Genomic DNA, 21468 nt, shown 5'->3' with positions numbered 1-21468 from the left:
CAGGCGGTTGACCAATGGTTCGCCGCCAATAAACTTAAGCTTAACACATCGAAGACGAAAAAAACGCTAATAACATCCAACAAAAGAGCTGTAAAGTCACAGCCTGCTAAGCTTCTAGGTATCTTTCTCGATACCCTCCTAACCTGGTCGGCTCATATCGAGTATCTATGTTCCAAACTCTCGTCTCAAATCTTTGCATTAAGGCAATTAAAAGACTGCATTTCGCAGAAGACCTTAAAGACTATCTACTTTGCACTCTTTTACAGTCATCTGACCTATGGCGTGCTTCTTTGGGGTAACTCTTCAGATGCTGATCGGGTTTTTCGGCTTCAGAAGGCAGCAGTTCGCATTCTCCAAGGGGCTCCTCCTGGAGCACATTGTCGTGAGCTTTTTATTAAATTTAAAATTCTAACTCTGCCTTCCCTATTCATATACTACAAGCTTCTGGAGGTCCATGCTGGTTTGGAGAGGTATCCTACTCATGGTGACTACCACTGCTACGACACACGGGGATCTAGCAATATTGTTCCACTTAAGTCTAGATTAGCCACTACTCAGAAAAATAAACTAAATTTGAACATATATAACATATTTGTGAACAACTATAACCGCTTGTATAAAGCTAACGCTAAGCAATTTACGATAAGAAAATTTAAGTTATCGGTTTGAAGCTATCTTTCCAGTTATGGTTTTTACTCAGTTGAAGAATTTCTATCGCATATCCCAAGAATATAGTGTATACTGTTAACTCAAGCAAATATTTTTATTTATAATTTTTTTTTCTATAAACATATGTTGATATACTTATTATTTTTTTATATTTCTTGTTAAATTTATCAAATTGTTGTTGTATTTATATTTTCTTCTTTTTGTTATTGTTGCTGTTATTTCTATTTTGTTATATTACTGAGTTTCGACTTCACAAATACATGTATTTATAGGTGGTCAATAAACGATATCTATCTAATATAGGAGGTCTCTAGGACCCTCGACATAAAGGGCTTCGAAAAATATTTTCTTTAAATAAACTGCAGTTTTACTGAGGAGTCGGCCTTCAAAGGATTTAATTAATCTCTCCGTGAAATAAAATTCTCTTCTCAAAAATTATTGAATAGAATTCGCCTTATCGGCAAAGTATTTCATTATTAGGGCCGGTAATTGCACAAGGTGGCGAAAATGCAGCCGCTACTCTATTGAACGCGAACAGCCAATTTACCACCCGCGCCTGTCAAAAACCGCTTTGAAGTCCGAAATTAGAACCTGATTGCAAATTCCGCTTAGGGACAAATTCACAAAAAATATTTAATGAATCGATGAAAATGTTTGTCGTTTGCCATCAAGAAGAATTTTTTTACGAATTTCGGGTTGACACGGCAACATCGCAATGCATTCCGCGTCGCCCACGACAGATAAATAATTAAGGTAAAGTCTGTTCATAGATATAAGAAAGAGACTAATTGATACGAATTAAGGGAAGGCCCGAGCAAGCTGTATGAATGAAATATGGCCGAACAGGTCCGCACTTTGCTTAGAATTTAATTATTTGGGGTTTTGGTAGGAAAGAAACTAAACAATATTTATTTATTAAAATTACAAATTATGTTTATAACCTACTTAAATTACTTAAAATTATTCACATAATATATCAGTATCACTATCGCTATCACCGCCTGTTCTAATTATTATTTGTTCCATATTATTTGCAATGTGGATAAACGATTGTTCTGCTTTTTCTATATGTTTAATGATATTAAACAAATAGCACTGAACAACGGCTACAATCCTTCCACCATAGATAAAATTATAAATAAAAAACAAATACAGACAACAGTACACTCTATTTATCCGAAACCAAATACAGAACACGAACAATTTAAAACAATTACATACATATAAGAGCGTTTAAAAACAATAGTCTAGATTCTAATTATGCTACACACTTAAACACAGAAAAACACATTTTTGACGACAATTTTGATATATTACGCACAGCCACAAAAAGTAGAAAATTAAATTTATTGGAAGCCATGGAGATTAATAAAATGAGACATTCAAATGTATTGCTTAACGATAAATTAGATTTAAATACCTCTCCTTTATTGAACTTAAATTCTCGCAACAACATTAATTAAGGTTTGATGGTCATTTTTCGGTATATATAGTAGCAGATAGTTTGTAAATATTACATTTGATAAAGACACGGTGTTGTCGAAACAATTGTCATGTCATAATATATAATTTCGTGGAAATCTGAACTTTTATTTCTTTTTTATTTTTCAAACCAAAGAATATTAAACACAGGTAGGTATAAAATTATTTTCTATTACGGACCACAATTTTACCTGAATTTAAATTCCGAAACTTTCAAACATTCAAAAGCAATTGGTCACTTTCTTGTATCTTTGAACAGATCATACTTATTAAAGCATTCACGGAACAAGCTAGACAAGCTAAGCGATTCTCTGGGCAGCGCGATAACGATAAAAAGGTCCCCTCTCTCGCTGTCAATTCAGCCGTTCGATTAAGGACTGCGAAAGTAAGTCGCCGATATCCAAACGACGTCCTGCGATGCTTGAATATCAAGTAGCTATCGGAAATTTGGATTCGAGCTTAACACTTTAACACAGGTTCGTTTTCAAGATCGTCAACAACGACGGCCGTTTTGTTAGATAAATTAAACAGTTTGATTACCTTCAGTATACTTTGTTTCAAAGTGTATCGATTTGACTTTTGACAGCAAAATTGAGATAATTTGTCGCCAATCTGACCAATCGGTATTCTAGCACTTAGCCTCAGGGACCGACTTTCAAGGTATTTTAAAAATATAGAGAATAAATGTTGATTTAGGTATCATAAAATCACATTAGTCCTAATAGAAAATGTGATGACTGATAATTAATAACAGTCGTCATTAAGATTAAATACAATTTTCAGGTAAACTATCAAATCATGTTGTTTTTTAAAAGCATATGTTGCGCTTTCTTGTAGCTGAATACAAGATAAAAATCATTCTGCAACAAATATTCTTGAATTTCAGTTTTTGCACCTTATGAATTTGGTGCCTATAATATTTTTTAAAAGGTAATTTGAAGGCCAGTTTTCAAAAAGTTCTGCATTTGTACCTTCAAAGTAGTCCAAGCTAGAGTCAATATTCTTCGAATTATGGTGACGAATTTTCCTTTATTTGAAGGTGCTTTTGTCTGACACTTTGGATACTGTACCTTATGTATCGAACCAAGTTTCATCTAGGTAAATCATACAACTGTTTTCTGATCTATGTTGTTTAATTTCCTGAAGGTAATTAAATCTCCAACTGCGCAATCTGTGGGATTCCGTTACAACTTGTTTTTTATCTATTTTTCGGCATTTCAATCGCATTTTAGAAATAACTATATAATAATAATTGTTAGAGCGTCGAAGGACCACCCTGTTTTTGTTCAGGGAAGCAGTGGACTCGGTCGTGAATGAAAAGTCGTGGAATTGCCAAACTTAAAAACTACTTATTTTTGAACAAATCGTTACAATGTGCCTGCGGCAGCGTGATAATTGTGGACACATGCGTCCTTACGCGGAGATGTCTGAATCGCATCTTTTTCCTGCTTCAGCTGCGCGTGCATACACGGAACCTTTTGTTAATAAAGCAAATCACACACGTAAGTTCGTTTTACTCTCGAACAATAATAATAACGTTCATTTTTGAAAAATCAATACTAAAATGGTACAGTATGCAGGAGGAACGAACGAAAGATAAATGTTAAGATATCCACCGAAGCATTTAACAATGCTGAGAATCACTAGTATGGTCTGTTCATAGATATAAGAAATTGACCAATTGCTTTTGAATGGGATTATCCAAGGGTGGTCATTAACATACAATGCAACAAGATTATTACCAAAATTTTCGGAATTTAAATTCAGGTAAAATTGTGGTCCGTAAGAGAAAATAATTTTATACCTAAACCATTCTTTGGTTTAGTATACTACTTAGTTTAAGTTTATTAGTAATCATTCTTATTTCGTGTGTAATACAGCGTGTGCGAATTATGCAAAATATATACTCCCAAATGTAGAAAACACTATTCTATTGAGACTAAGGAAGTTATAAACAATGTTTATTTGACTCTCATTGAACATGGTGCCAGCAAGCATTGACCAAAATTCCAACACCAACTGATTTAAACATAAATGCATACATAAATAAATAAATATTTTTTAGTATCTTTCCTAACAAAACCCCAAATAATTAAATTCTAAGCAAAGTACGGACCTGTTCGGCCATATTTCATTCTTACAGCTTGCCCGGGTCTTTCCTTAATTCGTATCAGTTAGTCACTTTCTTATATCTATGAACAGACTTTATCAAAAAATTAGCTTAACAGATATATTCAGAATTAAGAGAGGACGAGGGTTGTGCAGTACAGATATAAATGTTAACCTTTCTATTTTAAGTACTTCAAGTCAACAAGATCATTTAAAAGCTGGGGATCAATCGCAATTAGCCATTGTTTTCTTTCGTAATTAAATTGTTTAAAATTTTCTTGTATACATGTCGATAACATGTTATACAGCCTGGGTATTATGCATATAATAATATAGTAATAGTATATAATATAATAATTTATATTATACATCTTATTAATATAATAATAAATAATACGTACACAGCTGCTGTATATCCATCGGGTCCTGAAACATGAAATTTGTTCGGTATAATTTTGGTTTTGCGTCATATTATTTTTTAAACCATTTTTGCAGACTCTTAAGATTCAACATGGTTTCCCGAAACTCCAACCCAGCACAGGAAGTGTACACAGTTTTTTATTAAATTAAATTGAAATTTAGACAGTGACCCTACATTTATAATATGTAGATCCTTCCTAAGCAAGCTGTCTATAGCGATACCTAGATATTTTACAGGATACGTTATATTATCAATTTAGAGTCTATTTGTTGTGTTGCTACCAGTTGTCGAGAATTACGATATCCTCTTCAATCAAAAGTCTCAGTGATCCCCACGAATAAGAGTGGCACGGCTAATACTCATATTGGTTTCATCTTCTCCTAGCTTTCTTTTTAGTTTACCCAAAGTAGGAATCATCTGATTTGGACAAAGGAAATATATTTTCCTTCTTATAATATCTTGTTCATTGTCCAGACGATGATATCTAATGACGCGAACTTCACTGATATCAGCCGATATGGTCTACCTGACATGCCAGTCCTTGTCCCTTATCTAGGAATAAAGTATAGGTTACTGGGTCTTGCCAATAGTAATAGGCACAATGGTCCTAATTCATTTTGGGGTGAAAGGGAGGGCGGTCCGTCAAAAGTCAAGTCGATATACTGTAAAACACGCGCCATGAGCATGACAAACTGAGGAATAGAATTGACGGAGGAAATTGCGGCGTAAGTTGGGTTGCCTAGTAGTAGTCGTAGAAAAACTAATTGAATAAATGGCGGATTTTTAGGTCGATGTATAGATGTTTATAAATTTCCGGCAGGTGGGAAGAAAAATCCGTCGAATTTAAACCCGTAAAATCGCAACGTAATGTCGCCTCTAAAATTTTTACGAGGATTTTCGGGGTACGTCCCTTGGCGATTTATTTTCTCCGCACGCGTTGAATGTAAATCGATGCGGAATATATTTGACTCGAGGCGTACTTTATCGTAAAGTCCTTAGAAGGTTTCCTTAACCCCAGCAAATTGCGTATATCCGGCAAATGGCTTTGAGCTTTTGTAATTGGGGCTAGCCTTAGTTACCGGCTAATCAATTCCGGGACGCAATTTAGTTTTAAGAAAACCAATCATTTAGGGGCGCTTATTCCGACGTAATTAGTAAAGAGGGGGGTGGGGGGGGCTACAGTTTATCAATTTGTAAATTAATTGAAATTTTCGTCACGCTAGACGAGTCCACTATCGAAGGACGGAGATGTCGTTTGGTTTATCATAAAATTGTTTTTGTCAGTGTTTTAACTCAGATTGTAAATGCGTACTGTAACGATTTAATGAAGCATTCATAAAAAGTTTCTTAGACAAAAACTAAAGTTAGACAAATTAATTTCTAATACAAAAATATCTAAGCCAGTTATTACAAAGTATACCGACCACAAATTTTACAACAAGTTTTTTGAAAATAAAGTTGAATTTCTGAAATTTAACTTACAACACTCGAACATTAATAGAGAAATAGACTGTCTCGGGGTCAATTGTGATTTAGCAATTAAGGACATTAACGATTCTCATTTAACTCTCAATTAATAGATAACAACAAACACCAAGAAATTTCTCAAATGTCACTAGTAAAATCTATCAAAAACAAAGCTTCTGAAAATAATATAATATTTACAGGTGCAGATAAAGGGAAGATAGTCATAGTTATCGATCTCCCAGAAGATATTTCCAAAACCAGCAATTTTGTTAAACCAGACCCTTTCCAATGTATCAAACACGATCCTACCGAGTTATATCAAAGTCAAGTCAAGGAAGTAATTAATAACTCCACACTAGTGACAAAGACAATTATGAATCCACAACCGCCAAAATTATATTCTTTAGTTAAATTACATAAACAAGATATGCCCATTAGTCGTGTCTTATGTAACAGCTCCAGCAGTTAAACTCTCAACAAAATTAGTAAATATTTTAAAGTTCCACACAGATTTTAAACCAAAATTTACAATACAATTTTTTTTTGAATTAATCAACAAAATTAAAGATATCAAAATCCCTTCTTACGCAACACTATTGTCTTTTGTTGTACAAAACTTATTTCCCAGTATTCCACCTATGGATGTGATAGATTTAGTAGATTTCACCCTCACTGGGGAACAGGTTAACCCATTGGTGAAAGAAGATTTATTAGATTGCTTAACAGTATCTTTAGACCAAAATTATTTTGAATTTAATGGACACATTTGCATCTCTAAGGAAGGTTTGATTATGGAAAACCCACTTAGTCCTTTGTTAGCCGAGATTTTTATGGATAATTTGGAAAATATCATACTAGAACATTCTTTAAGCAAAAGTTTTCTATGGTGGTATAGATAGGTGGATGATGTCTTTGCTTGCTTTGTTGGAATGGAAAGACAATTGAATTCTTTTTTAAATTACATTAACTCATTACATAATCGTATAACATTTATTATTTAGACTTAACTATTACGAAAAACACAACAAAAATATATTTTTCCATTTACCATAAACCTCACACACGGACACAGTCATACATAACAGCTCAAATCACCTTTATACACACAAAATTTCACTCTTTTATACACAGACTTCTTAATACGCCATTCTCAACAGAAAATTACAACAAATATCAATATATACAATTGCAAATATCAGCAAACAAATTGCACTGAACAACGGCTACAAAAATTATTAATAAAAACAAACCCAGACAACAGCAAACTCTTTATCCGAAACCTAATACAGAACACGAACAATTTAAAACAATTACATATATAGGAGAACTCAGTGAAAAAGTTTCAAAACATTTGTTAAAATGTGGTTTAAAAATAGCTTTCAGAACTAACAACAAATAAGGTAAATTTTTAAACAACAATAAAACGAAATTTATATTATATTAGATCCTTCAAGAAACGCATTAACGAACATAAAAGAGCGTTTAAAAACAATAGTCTAGATTCTAATTATGCTGCACACTTAAACACAGAAAAACACATTTTTGATATTTTACTTACATTTTGCATGTCATTTTTCGGCAGGTAGTTTGTAAATATTACATTTGATAAAGACACGGTGTTGTCGAAACAATTGTAATGTAATGGATGTAAGTAATGGATTTTCGTCAAGTAAAAGCCTCAGTTCAAATGGACATTGACCGAATAACATAGTAGAGGGCAGTTTTTATTCTATTCACCTTGAATCGTTCCTAAATAAAATTGTGATTTTTTAAATAATGTGTGTAGAACCATTTTATTTATCCACTTCCGAAAATGGTGAATCCTCGAGTGGTAAGTGATTTTGTTAAAAGCAAGAACCTTTTGCGGTGTTGAAATCGGGAATCATTTGTAGTGTTAGTAGACAAAATAATAAGATTGTTGATGGTCGAATCAGTTTTTTTTTTCATATTTTTTATACGTGATTTGGTGCAGAAATGTTGTTAACACTAACACTGGAAAAATATATATTGGGGTTAGAATTTATGAGATTAGCAATATTCGTGTTAAAAATTAATGGCGAGAATTTTTTTTTTCAATATTTGAGCGTATTAAAAGCAAAATGCACGATTTGACACCCGGGCAGCATTTCATCCGAAATACCAGACAATTTTTCCGGAATACCATACAGCGACCATCGCAAACAAGTATTCTTGCCATTTGTCCCTCGATTCTTAACACACCGTATTATAAAAAACTAATTTTGTGTATGTCTTGACGATCTATGGACGACCTAGTAAATTTTGTCAAAATATTTTTTGTTTAAAATTTTGATTAATTATTAAGTATTGTGAGGCAATTTATCGAAAATCTCCTATACAAAGGTAGTTGTGTCAATATTGTAATCATTAGGTGAAAAAGTATTTTTTAACAAGTGTTTATAACATCATGGAGTCAAATAGAGCGATATTAGAATTTTAATATTACAACTGAATTGTGTTCCATTTTATTTTTTTTTTGCTCATTTCGAATAATAACCATTTTAAAACGAAAGCGCCTATATACTTTTTGGCTCATTTGTTCTCGACTTTCCATCTAGATTGCGTTCGTTTTGTTGACATAAATCCGCGCCTGCCACGCTTGCGGCGGAGAAACCGGCAATTACGTGCAAAGTACAAAGGATCGAGTTTTTTTGTTTGTAGTTCAGTAGTTAAAAGTCAATCTTTGATGGGTCGGGGTTTTTATGTTAATTGCAGTGCTTTAACATTGCACAGTGATACAGCAAAATTTAATGGCTTTATTGCTGGTGAAAAAATATAAATTTTCACTGAATAACAGTTCTTATCCTTCAGCCCAGAAGGAGTAGGGTGTTAAATAGTTACTGTTTTTCTGGTTTTCCTAATTTGGTATCTAATTTTTCGACAATTAAGTTTCACTTGCAGGATGCTTTTAACAAATTTTATGTTGGTTTGTCAGTTTTGCTCTCTCATTAATTTAACATACGTTTAATTAATATACGATATACCACATATACCATCTGACGTTTATCTCGATTCCTAAATCAGCAAAATTGCAATGAGCACCACACCATGTCTTGAAATTGTTTCTAACAATGATACATAGAAAAATTTACGCCAAAATTGAGAAACACATCAAAGTTACTCATTTCGGATTCCGTAAGGGCCTAGATACAAGGGAGATGTCGAGATATGAACTGAGATGTATTTATGCGTTTTATTGACTTCGAGAAAGCGTTTGACAGAGTACAACGCGAAAAAATGATAACAAAGACTTGAGAATCATTGCCAACCTCTACTGGCATCAAAAGACAAATGTGAAAATAGGAAATAATACGACTGAAAACATCTCAATTAAAGGATGGATAAGACAGGGTTGCATTCTGCCACTGTTGCTTTTCAATTTATACTCCTAGACAACATTCCGAGAAGCTTTAGAAAATATCGAAGAAGGAATAAAACCAAATGGGGTAATAATAAACAACTTAAGATATGCAGATGATTACCTTCTACTGGCAGATTATATTAAATGACGTCAAAAGCAAACTTGAAAGGGTCAAGAAGATTAAATATCGGGACAACTATCAAGCGAGAACTGGGACCATTCACTGGAAATAAATCCAGAATTGAACAAGCAAGAACAAGGTTCATACGTATGAGGAAAGTGGTGTGTGGACACGTACTTAAAAGTGAGCTCAGAATGAGAATGGTCCGATGTTACGTATTCTCAATCCTGTTGTGTGGAGTAGAATGGTGGACTCTCTCAGAGACTAGCTCGAAAAAGCTGGAAGCTTTTGAAATGTGGGCGTACAAGCCCCTATTGAAGACAAATTGGATGAATCGGGTCACTAGAATAGAAGTCATAGACAGAATGAATAAAAATAAAGAAATCATTGGTAACATCGAGATTAAGAATCTCTCATACTTTTTCCATGTTATTAGACATCATGAACATACAACATCCATCATTTGATCATTCAGGGCAAGATTGAGGGAAGACGATGCCCAGGAAGAACAAGAACATTTTGGCTGAAAAACCTACGACAGTAGTTCGGACAATTAACTAATACGCTGTTTAGGACAGGGGTAAATAAAGTATTGATAGCCAACATGATTGCTAACATTCGGTAAAAAAACGGATATGGAATATCAAGAAGAAGAAGAAGAAGCTCTATATCGCATAAATTATAGAACACCCTGTGTGTATATTATCAGGATAATGCCACAGTTTAACCAAAACCGCCTGGAACCAGATTTAAAATTTGGTCCAGCTTTTGCCAAAAAAAAAGTTTATACTTCCTGTTTATGTAAAATAATAAATGTTTTAATAATTTTCAAATCAACATTTGAGAAAAGTAACATTTTCATTCTGTATTGTAATGAAACAAAAGATATTTGTTTTCTACATGCACGTGACAATTACAAATGAGCCCAATGGAAAATTGCAATTTTCCAGTATCGCGAGTTTTCTAAATTCTAAAAAAAAGGAATCTGTATAATTATTTTGCAGGCATTTTAAAATAATATATTTTCACCAACACAAAATGCCATTTTTTCAATATAAATATAAATGAAGTTTTTCATATTATTTTAGTCTGTGGTTTGTTGTCCATTCATTCGGCATTAATTGGTAAAAATAGACCCAGATCGCATGATAATATCGCCTTAAAACCTAGTCAAGTGTGTGGCCAAAGACATTTACAAAAAACCAGACGGTACGCACTCATACGCTTTTTCAAAAATTGTTTTGGTTTCAGATTCGCTGGTACACATCCTGAAGGGTATTTGTCCGGTGGGCTACTTTCAGTGCGTTAATGACACCATTTGTGTACCCCAGAACAACCAGTGCAACGGTCAAAACGACTGCCCCTCTGCCAGTGACGAACTCGACTGCGGTAAGCAGCAAGAAATGTTTCTCTCTTGGTTTGGCACAAGCGTTAATTTAAAGGAAAAGGAAACATTTTCAAAAATCGTACGACGTACACTTGACTATCCCATACTCTTTCATAATGGTTTCCCATAATTTCAATGTCCTGTTCTTTACTGCAATTACCTAAGTTTCCTGGAAAGCGATCTAGGTGGCTGTGGAGGTCGTGAATTATTATTATTAATTATTAAATATATTGAATCTAGGAGAAACCAAAAAGTAAGGTTGCTAACAAAAAAAAAAATGGGAGGAAAAAGAGTTACACTATATGAAAAAAATTAGTAATTGTAATATTAATCACAGAAAGTAGAAGTAAACAAACAAATTGATATAATATTCAAAATTTAAACTTTTTATTTACTTTAAATGAGGGTGCTTATCGAATATTTTTGATAAAAAATATCTGGCCCACATAAAAATGCAGCTTTTTGTGTCTTGAATTTTTTTTGTATTTTGCTTCGTTTCAAGAAAGAAATGTATTGTATATCTCTCACTGGCTACATATAAAACTGGAATACGGTTATTGAACATATTATTTTAAAGAAAACAGATTTTTAGTTTAACACGCTGGATAGTTTTATTTGGTTTTAACATTGTAATATCAAATAAAGTTTAGTTGAAAAATACAATAAAAACGTTATAAATAAATAAAAAATGATCGGTGTTTTTGCAGATGACAAGTTTGACAACGAGTACTACGACCACCTGTATAGAAAAAACCCGATAGCGGAACATGACGATTTCAATCAAACGTGTGGTAAGGTTATTTAGAGTGTGCCCTGCTCGAGTATATTGGCTTTCGCAATATTTGAAAACTTTTCCAAATTGAAAATTGTTCGCTCGCCTTTTGTTAGAGTTATTCGCGATGCCTAGTATTATGGAATCGAAATTTCAATAAAAACCCTATTATGCACAACGATCGGGCATTGTCGGTCGACTAACAATGGGGGTGTGAATTTTCCGTTTTCCTTTGTATTGTCTGCCGCGTCCGAACGAATTTCGAATCTAGAATTTCTATTTGTGTCATTAATTAAGCTGGTTGGATGGAAAATATGCCTATTTCGAAGCGAAATTTCTAACGGCGTTGCCGTTTCAAAACAGTCGATGTATTTTTGCTGCTATTCGTTTTTTTTTTATTAATGTTAGTCGTTTTAGCCTTTTTTGTCACTAAAATGAATATTCATAAGTTATCAACTTGGAATTTGGCATCTTTAAACTATTTTAAACACCTACATATATATCCAAAAGTTTTGTTTTGGAAACAGTAAATATAGAATAAATTCGCCGAATATCCTTAGGGATTCGCCAAATTTGTTTTGCTTTCAGGCCTGTCGTATAAAGGAGCTTGTCTCTGCAGAGCGCGGGACTTGCTGTGTCATCACCTGCAGTACTCCAAGGCCCCTGGGGATCTACCCCGGGAATTCATCGACATATTGTAAGATACTTCTGTTTCCTTTTTGATTTATTTATTTGCAAACGGCCTACGAAAAATATTATTATATTCTTGTTATAAGTAGAAGGAAATCTTAACTTCTACACCCCCGTCTCCCCAAGGAGATTTTGACATATCAAAATTTGTTAAATATATACGGATATACAAGATATCTCAACAACAATTTTTTAAATTTGTACTGTTTATGTATTGAAATAACGCATGCCAAATATCAAAACTCAAAATCCAATATATATTATTTATGTTTTTTTTTAGGTGGTGTGTTTGTATTTAATCTATTTTGTATTGGTGCTTAGTGAAGCAACATAAATGCAATATAACAAATCGTGCCATCTTGTTTGAGTACAACCCGTAAAACGCCAGATTTTATTCGTCTACCAGAAAATAAAAGCCGTCGTTTTTGGTTTTGGTAACATTATGTTCAGGTGCCACCTTAGCCTTAACAGTGCAAACATATGTGACTCTTCGAAATTGCACCCATTCTATTGCGGTCTCCATAGGAATGGCTTCCTGATCTATATAAAGAACACTATAAGTTATCAATACAATATACTTTAAAATCAGTTTAAAAGAAATCACTTTTGAATTTGAATTTTGGAGATTAGAAAAATTTAAACCGATTACAATATGATATTGATTTAATACTAGTGGCTAATCTCAGCAAAAGAAAAACTGTCGATATTTTGCATGTAAGACTAACCAAAACTCTCTTTTCGATAATAAATGCAAGATAACAAAAGCAAGCAAGTATTAATTTGAAAAGCTTCCCAATTTTTCCAAGAAACTACCACAGACTACTGTAATACTTTTTACAAAACTTCTGGATTCCTCCTGCGTCGGTTTTTGCTGAGTCGTAATTGCTGACGTTTCGCCAATCATCCTGTTGGCTTCTTCAGACCCCGACTGAAGCTGAAACTGAAGTTTTGTAACAAGTGTTGAAAAGCTTCCATTTATTAGTTCTTCAAATTCGTTAACGCGAACCACCCTATATAGGATCGCGTTGGATTTGAAAAGGTGATTTTCTGAATTTGCCCCTCACATTGTTTCCGACCGTTTAAAGGAAACAATTTGGACTACCCAACATAATTTAACCCACCTGTTACTCGACGTTACAGCTTATCGTCTTGCGCGTCCTTTATATGAGATAAAAATTGGCTTCTACAATATAATGCTGCCGCGTATTTTATGATGTGCTAGGTGCCCAAATAAAATTCAATGTTACGATGTCAGTTTTATTTATGCCAGGGAATTTTTCTAATAAAACCCAGTATACCCGGTATACCCACAAAGTAAAATTGTTCCTTTTCCTTAAGGCATTTTGGATAATTCTCTTCCATCTAATTACGCTGGCGAATTTAAAAATGCGGTTTTTAAAATTTCACTGGTAGACCAACACGATTAATGTCTCCGTCAAACATAAAGTTTCCCTAGCGTAGCAGGTAGGAAGAAACATAAAACAAAATCCGCAAAAAACGGGAAAAAAGACACTTCGTCACGTGACGAGAGAGATGGAGAGAAAAAGAGAGAGACGAGAAAAAAGCTCGACTTTTGACGTGACCATTTATTTTCATCTCTTCACTTTCAGGGATTTTCACGGGAACAACTTCACCGTGCTCAGCGGGGATTCCCTGGAGACCGTCCCGGATAACGTAAATAAATTGTAAGCACTTAGTAATAATCAACTTTTAAGCTGGAATGTTGTTTTGGCTTTTTAGAAGAAACTTGTCGCATCAAATTTGACCGCTCATCGAACAAAAATTTAACTTGGTGGAATGAATTGAATGAATGAATATAAAATATTTTTGAGCCCCTCACTCGCTGCCGCTGCCGTGTCCCACGGGATTCGCGAATAATATATTTTTGAGACTCATTTTAGTTTCATGTTATAGGGCTATTAATATTATCTGATCTGCTTTAATTAGCGTCGAATATAATTAGGTTGTTTGACACAGATTGTTGATTTATTAATATTTTCGTAAATTATAGATTTTAAACCAGATTTACGTTAGTCTTATTAGAAAATACTGAAATGTTTATTCAACATCATACGATATTTAAATTTGAATTTTTCAAGCAGCACTTCTTTACTTACATTTCACTTACAACCCGTATTTATAAAAAGAAAAATAAAGATTAGTGGTAGTTAAAAGACGACCTTTAAAAAAGAGAGGTTATGTTGAGAATTATGACTTTGTTATTTTCAATATGTCAATATCGACCATAGCTTTTTTACTAAGCACAAGGACGAAGGTTCCGTGACAAAAATTTTGTTACTTCCAGCAGATAATTCCGTAAAAAAAGAATCCAGACAAATAAAAAGTGTTTCCATTATCCGATATGCGTGCTGACGCGCTTTGAAATGTTGTCGAAGGGCCTGGGGGACCAAAAAAAGGAACCAAAGACGCGTATTAAATTACCATACGTGCGACTGGAATTCGCGTAATATTGTCGTGGAGGGTTTTACGCCCTGCCTGAGGCAGAAAAAGGACCTCGCCATATTAAATTCCATTGATGATGGACATGGGATGCGGGGGTGGTTTAAAAAAATGTGCGTCCGTGTCGTCGGAACAAACAATGGCTCAGAATATCTTGTCAGAAACAGTATACAAATGAGAGAGCTATTGAATGGTCGAGATTAATATCGACGGCTTAAGTCAATGAATCGAATGAATCATGCTTGTCGTGGCAATCGATCTGGCATTTGTCATCTGACAGTTTAATGGGAAAATGGTTTTTTAATAAAAATTTCTGATCAGGCGACTCCATAGAATAATAACAATTGCGCGATTGCCTGTTAAAAGTATCTAGAGAACTGAGAGAGATATTGTTATAAAATTTCGGTTGTAATCATGAAAACTTGTAAGATATTCTTGCCATCGCAGTTTTGCCAGATCTATCCAAAAGTCAGAAAAACTTTGGAAATGGCTTTTTTTTTGGAAATTTTCACTAAAATAACAATTTTCAGAGAGTCCCATATTTTCTAGGACATCCGATAGAATGTATAAAATATTAATTTGATACTTGTATATCGTACATTCGAATAAAACAGAAATCGATGGTGTGGTACAAATAACGTATGAGGCTGAAGTTTTGGTAGAATATTTTGCTACTAATACATAACCGTATATAAAAAATTATAAGCCTTTTAGATAATATTTAACTATCTTTAAGTATGGGATTGCACATAATTTATTTATTTTTATAAAGTTAGTAGTAAAGTAAGTGAAAGTACAATGACCGACAGATATAGGATTTTATCTGCAAAAATAGTTATTTCGAAAACTTGCGGTAATAGTGCATTGCGCACTACATAAGCCACTTTTGTTGTTTAGCATTGATTGCATTGCAAAATTCTTTCTTTTTACTGGGTAGAAGTAACACGGTTTTGCCGTTTTGCCGTTTTGCCTATTGTTCCATCCATCCACACTGAAGATGTTCTGACGAAGACGCTCCGGCATTATGCTCGTCAAAAGGAATACTTTTATTTTAACAGAATAAAAATTGATACATTTGCAACTAGTTCTATCTCCACAATATTTGTACATGATATCAGGTACCATCATTAACATTGTGGGTTTGTTTATTATTTAGTCTAAGGGGATGAGGAACAGTCCGACGTTGTGGCAAACTAACCAAACCCACATTTAACGTAGAAAAGCAGGTATGTACTTCAAAACCCTCTTTTTGGGACAAATAATTGGTTTCCCTCTCGATTTCGAGCAGATTATAGTTAAAACCTACATTTTTATAACTTTCCGGACTCAAATCTACATTAAAACTGCAGATAACTACTTAAAAAACCACTTACTTGGATTTATAGTGGGTGTTTCTTCAATTTTTCAAACAGATCCCAGTCAAAATCGTCTCCTCCGACACATATCTAACCAAAAACCGCATCAAAACTGCAGATATCGCTCAAACTATCATTTTTTCATCCAAACAGTTACTTTTTGTTGTCAATATGTTTCAAATCCTAGTCAGAGTTGTCGTCTTCGGGCATTAGAGTAAAGCAAGCCTTTATAAACTATTAGATATCGATGTAAAACCCCGTTTCTGAGTCAAATAGTTGCCGATTTCGATAAGATCTTAGTCAGAATCTGCTTTTTCGCGTCCTATTGTACCCAAATCTACCTTAGAAATGCAGTATGTACTAAAAAACCCTCTTTTTGGGACAAAAAATTAGTTTTAGCCCTTGGATTTACGGTAGATTATAATCAAAACAGGCATTTTCATGACTTAACGGACTGAAATGTACATTAAAACTGCAGGTAACTACTTAAAAATTCACTTTCTTGGATTAATAGCAGGTTTTTCCTTCTCATTTTAAACAGATTCCAGTCAAAATCGGCTTCTCCGACCCATATCGTACCTAAAACCGCATCAAAACTGCAAATATCAGCTTAAACTATCAATTTTTGATTCAAAAAGTTACATATTCATGTCAATATCTTTCAAATACTATCCAAAATTGGCGTCTTTAAGCATTATAGTAGAGAAAATATTTATAAACCATTAAATATCGGTGTAAAACCCCCTTACTGAGTCAAATAGTTGCCGATTTCGATAAGATCCCTGCCGCAATCTGCTTTTTCACCTCTTAATGCACCCAAATCTACCTTAGGGCTCGACTTGATAAGAAATAATTTATTTTTTTAAAACTCTTGTTACAAACAAATGGACATTTGAACTGTGAAAGTGATTCATCGGTTGAAGCATTTTTGTGTTTCGTCGTTTTTACGTGGTGGTTTAGGGTGATATAGTGATGGCAGCTGATGGTATTGGTAGATTACCAGCGACTGTAAATATATGCAGGTGTCTATTTAATGCTGTTGGGCTATGCAGACTGTCCAAAGTGTTTTATGTAAAAAAACATCTGGAAAGTACAGTGTGAGTGAAGTTTACTGGGCATATCTGTTTACCGACATTTCTTATTAAGTACGCTCTTTTAAAGCTGATTTAAAGAAAAGAGGCAGTTCTGTATTGACTGAAACATCTTTTTTTATTATGTAATACAAGTTTTAGTAATGTTGGTAGAATTTGTTTTAGAAGTACAAACGGGCAATTTTGATTATTTGGTTAGTTGGCCACAACGTCACACTGTATTTATTCCCTCATCATCTTAGACTAATGATAAACAAACCTTCAATATTATTATTTAAACATTAAACAAAAAATACATTATGTTTTTCGTCATCTCAGGAATTGTCATCTCTTCTTGACGTTATCATTAACGAATTACTGGTTGGAGTCAACATTCCACATTTTCACCTCTTCTTTAATTACTTGCTGTTCTACTTGTCGCCAGTACTTTAGTGTCACTTCCTCAACCAGTTGTTCAAACAGTATTTTGAGGTCTTGACACAATACCATATATTCCACGACGTGTTTATATTATGAAATTATTTTTAAATTCAATATTTTTGGTGATTAAAAAAGAGAGATAATATTTGCTTTTGTAAAGTTGGAGTCTTCTCTCTGCATGGTGAATGATAGCTTGCGTTATCAAATTTCATAAAAATTAGTCCATGCCTCTGGCGAACTGAACAAATACTTTTCCGAAATACCTGATAGTTACAAATTAATTGGCAGTTAAATTTCATTTTTCCATCCGTTGAACTGTGGAATTTATAACATTGGAAGAATAACACTTAATAATTCCCTTATTACGATAACGGTATTTGGTTAATATAGCATAAACATTAGTTGAGCTCTTGTATACCATAACGGTAAATTATCGCCCGTTTGAACACATGACAAATATTTTCGTTATCTGGAGTGAACGTCGTAATTAGTGCTTGGTTGCACTCAATTACCCTGTATTTACAATAGAACAGTCTTTATCGATTATTTGGTTAGTTACAAAAAAGGTTATACAATAATTTTGGGATTTTCAGAATATTTTTCCTAAATTAGGAAGGAAATTCCGAGTTTTCACATCTGTATCATTTATCAATGTTAGAAAAATGGTATTTCTAAAAAGTTAATACCTACTTTTATTTATTTTTGGCATAGCAACACAGAACTTGCAAACTAAAACCCCAGTCTTTCCAACTGCTGTCATTTCTTCTTCTTTTTTTATTCCGAGGCACTTGCCCTAAAATCTGAATGCTACGTCTTCTTTCTGTAACGTCGGATATATGCCGAAAGGTCATACGCCATAATATAAAAAATAAAACTAAGCCAAATTGTCAAAGGAAAGGTCCTAAAAACCGAACTATTTTGGTAGAATAGTGAAACCTTTCGATAAAGGCAAAGCGAAAGTTTACGCGCACCCTGTAAATTTGCAATCGACGCGCGCACATGCAAAAATGTTTATTAAATTCCATTATTAAGATTTCATTATACGTCCGCTCGTGCATACGTACGAGGGACGGAACAAAGCGGAATATTTTATTTGGCGGGTAAATTGAATTTTTCTCGCTGAATATGCGACGGCATTTTTTTTCGCTAGCCAGAAAAACCTAATAAATATTAAACAACGCTAAATTTAACTCCGGGAATATGTCCCGGTTATGTATATATTATATCTTTCGAGAGAGGTCTTTATTCGTAGCAAGTTTTCATATTATTGCTCCGTTTTCCGTTCACAGAGAACATAGACGTACAAACTCGGCATTTTCTATTTTTCAGAAGCCTGGTTCACTGCAACGTCGGCCAAATAACACCCGGGGCATTTTTCCTGCTGCGCAGCCTTCGGTATTTGTAAGTACCTGCTCGAGTAATATTTTCTCTTTAATCCACCGAGACCATGGGAGACATATGAGGCAAAGTTTACAATACAAATTTCGTGTTTTTCTCTTGCCCATTTATATGTAAATGGGAGAATGAGAAGTTTTCGTTATTTGATTACTTTATCTAGCAATATATTTTTTAAATTATGTCTAAAAAATAAAAGTTTCAATATACCCAAATTAACATAACTTATTAATGAACCTCCGAAAAAAGTTAAGCTTTTTCAACCTTCTAAAAAATTATTGGTCAGAAAATGTCCTTTTCAAGAGTATTTTTTCAAAAAAAAAACCTTGAAATACGTTTTTGTAACCCAAGGCTGATATTTTATAAAAATAAAACTATGCGCTAACTTGTCGAAGAGGTGAAAACTGATCTGGATAGGGTTTTTCACGTAGGGTCCGGTGGTTCAGTAGTTTTCTTCTGTTTCTTTTTAGTAGAACAAACCGTATGTCTTTCAATAATTTCATTAGGCTTGTTGTGAGCCTATAAAAATATATGACACTTAAAAAAATATTTCAATTTTTAATTTTATATGAGATATTTGATCAAGTTCGAGTTCACTGGGCGCCATATAATGGACCGCGCCTCAAAATAGTTGGCAAATATTTAATTTCATTTTCTAGCTATCTACAAGTCTAAATAATATATAATATATAAAAGACGCATAAGGTTTCTAGATTTATATGTTATAATAATTAATAATATTAATATTAATAATTACAATAATAACTATCACTGCTGGTTTACCGTTCTCAGGTGCTTCTTTAGCTTATAGAAAGTGAGGTTAGGGTGACAGATTACTCAACGTTTCATCCTTTCTTCTAAATTGCATGTACAAGGTCACCAATATAATAAAGTTTATTATCTCACTGGTTTCAAAAGATATGAAAAAATAATAAATACAAAAATTGTAAAGATTGCATATGGGATGGTTCAAAAATGCGTGACACGTTTTGTTTTGAATTCGCTTTGAAATTCTTCAACTTTTTTGTTAATACCTATAACTAATATTTTTCCAATATTTTAATTTTGCTAAAAAATACTAGTTGCGCCATTATTTTTGAAGACAGATCACTCATATTTGATATTAACGTTATTGAAATAGATGCTACAGGGTGTTCAAAATACACACACAAAATAGTAAATATAAAAATGCATATTCATTTTTCATGCAAATACCGACAGCTTTTATTAATCATTTCATATACCTAATTTTAATATTTTTTTAATATTTATCCTTCTTTCTGTCTGACTATTGCTATAACATTAGTTGGCCATGACAGAATGTTATTATGGAATTTTAACCTGACAGCTGAGTAAATAAATTTATTAAATTTACTGTGGTGTAAATAAATTAATAGAAAAACTAAGTATGGATAAGGTTGGGAGAAGAGGAAAAATACTTTCTTGGCAGGTAGTAGATAACCAAAGGGGGTTCCGACGAACATAACCTCAAAAACGTCCGTGCGGCTTCGGCCCTTCTAGGGGGTGATCTGTCGTTTTTATTTGATTTAATACGCAAGTCAACGCTCAACAATAGACGACGGGTTCCGGGTTCGATCCTCGGTAGGAAAAAAAGTTCATCACGGTTTTTTGAGATTATGTTCGTCCCAACTTCCTATAGCAGGTCCCACAAACATCGGGTGCCGTGTTTGGAGACGCAGCACATCTTAAAAGCATCGCGGCCCCACTTCGGATACCGAGCACCCCCTAGGAGGACCGAGACCCCACGGACGTTTTTGAAGTTATGTTCGTCGTAACCGCCTTTGGTTTCCTACTTATGTGGCACCTCCTAATCTACCGTTAATCGCACCTCTAAAAAGCACAATATTTTGCGATGGAGCTACTTTTCGCAGTAATGATGTAGTTAATCATCATAACATGCATTATTATTCAACAGGCAATCCATTCTGGTTAGTCGAAGTGCAAAACCACCATGTGCGGTGTGGAATAAAACATTTTAAAGTTATTGGATCATATTTTTTTCGCGAAAATCGATATTTTTTAATTTTAATTGTTTTAAATATATTCGTTTATTTTGAACACCTTGTTGCATCTAATTCAGATTCCGTTGCATATACCTTTTCGAATCATTTTTGATTCACGCTAATGTCAAATAAGAGTGACCTTCAAAAGTAATGGCGGTATCGTATTTTTTTGCAAGTATGAAAAATTAAAATATTGGAAAAAGTATTATTCTTAGAAATGTACCAT

The 21468-nt window shown here is 33.7% G+C and overlaps 1 protein-coding gene across 5 annotated transcripts in view; it reads left to right on the top strand.

Annotated features, from left to right (window-relative positions):
- LOC132706598 (relaxin receptor 2) overlaps window positions 1-21468 on the top strand; it is an 83043-nt gene that overhangs the window by 24697 nt on the left and 36878 nt on the right. For all 5 annotated transcript variants that reach the window (XM_060678016.1, XM_060678017.1, XM_060678019.1 and 2 more), the window contains exons 3-7: window positions 10900-11037; window positions 11743-11826; window positions 12396-12504; window positions 14108-14182; window positions 19153-19224. In XM_060678016.1, coding sequence (XP_060533999.1) covers window positions 10900-11037; window positions 11743-11826; window positions 12396-12504; window positions 14108-14182; window positions 19153-19224 — 478 coding nt within the window. The remainder of the gene's footprint in view (window positions 1-10899; window positions 11038-11742; window positions 11827-12395; window positions 12505-14107; window positions 14183-19152; window positions 19225-21468) is intronic.

This window comes from Cylas formicarius, unplaced genomic scaffold (genome assembly GCF_029955315.1).
Source record: "Cylas formicarius isolate icCylForm1 unplaced genomic scaffold, icCylForm1.1 PGA_scaffold_8__14_contigs__length_24414737, whole genome shotgun sequence".
In the NCBI taxonomy this organism is placed as follows: Eukaryota; Metazoa; Arthropoda; class Insecta; order Coleoptera; family Brentidae; genus Cylas; species Cylas formicarius.
The sequence above is the reverse complement of the archived record's forward strand: the minus strand, read 5'-3'. Positions and strand labels throughout refer to the sequence as shown.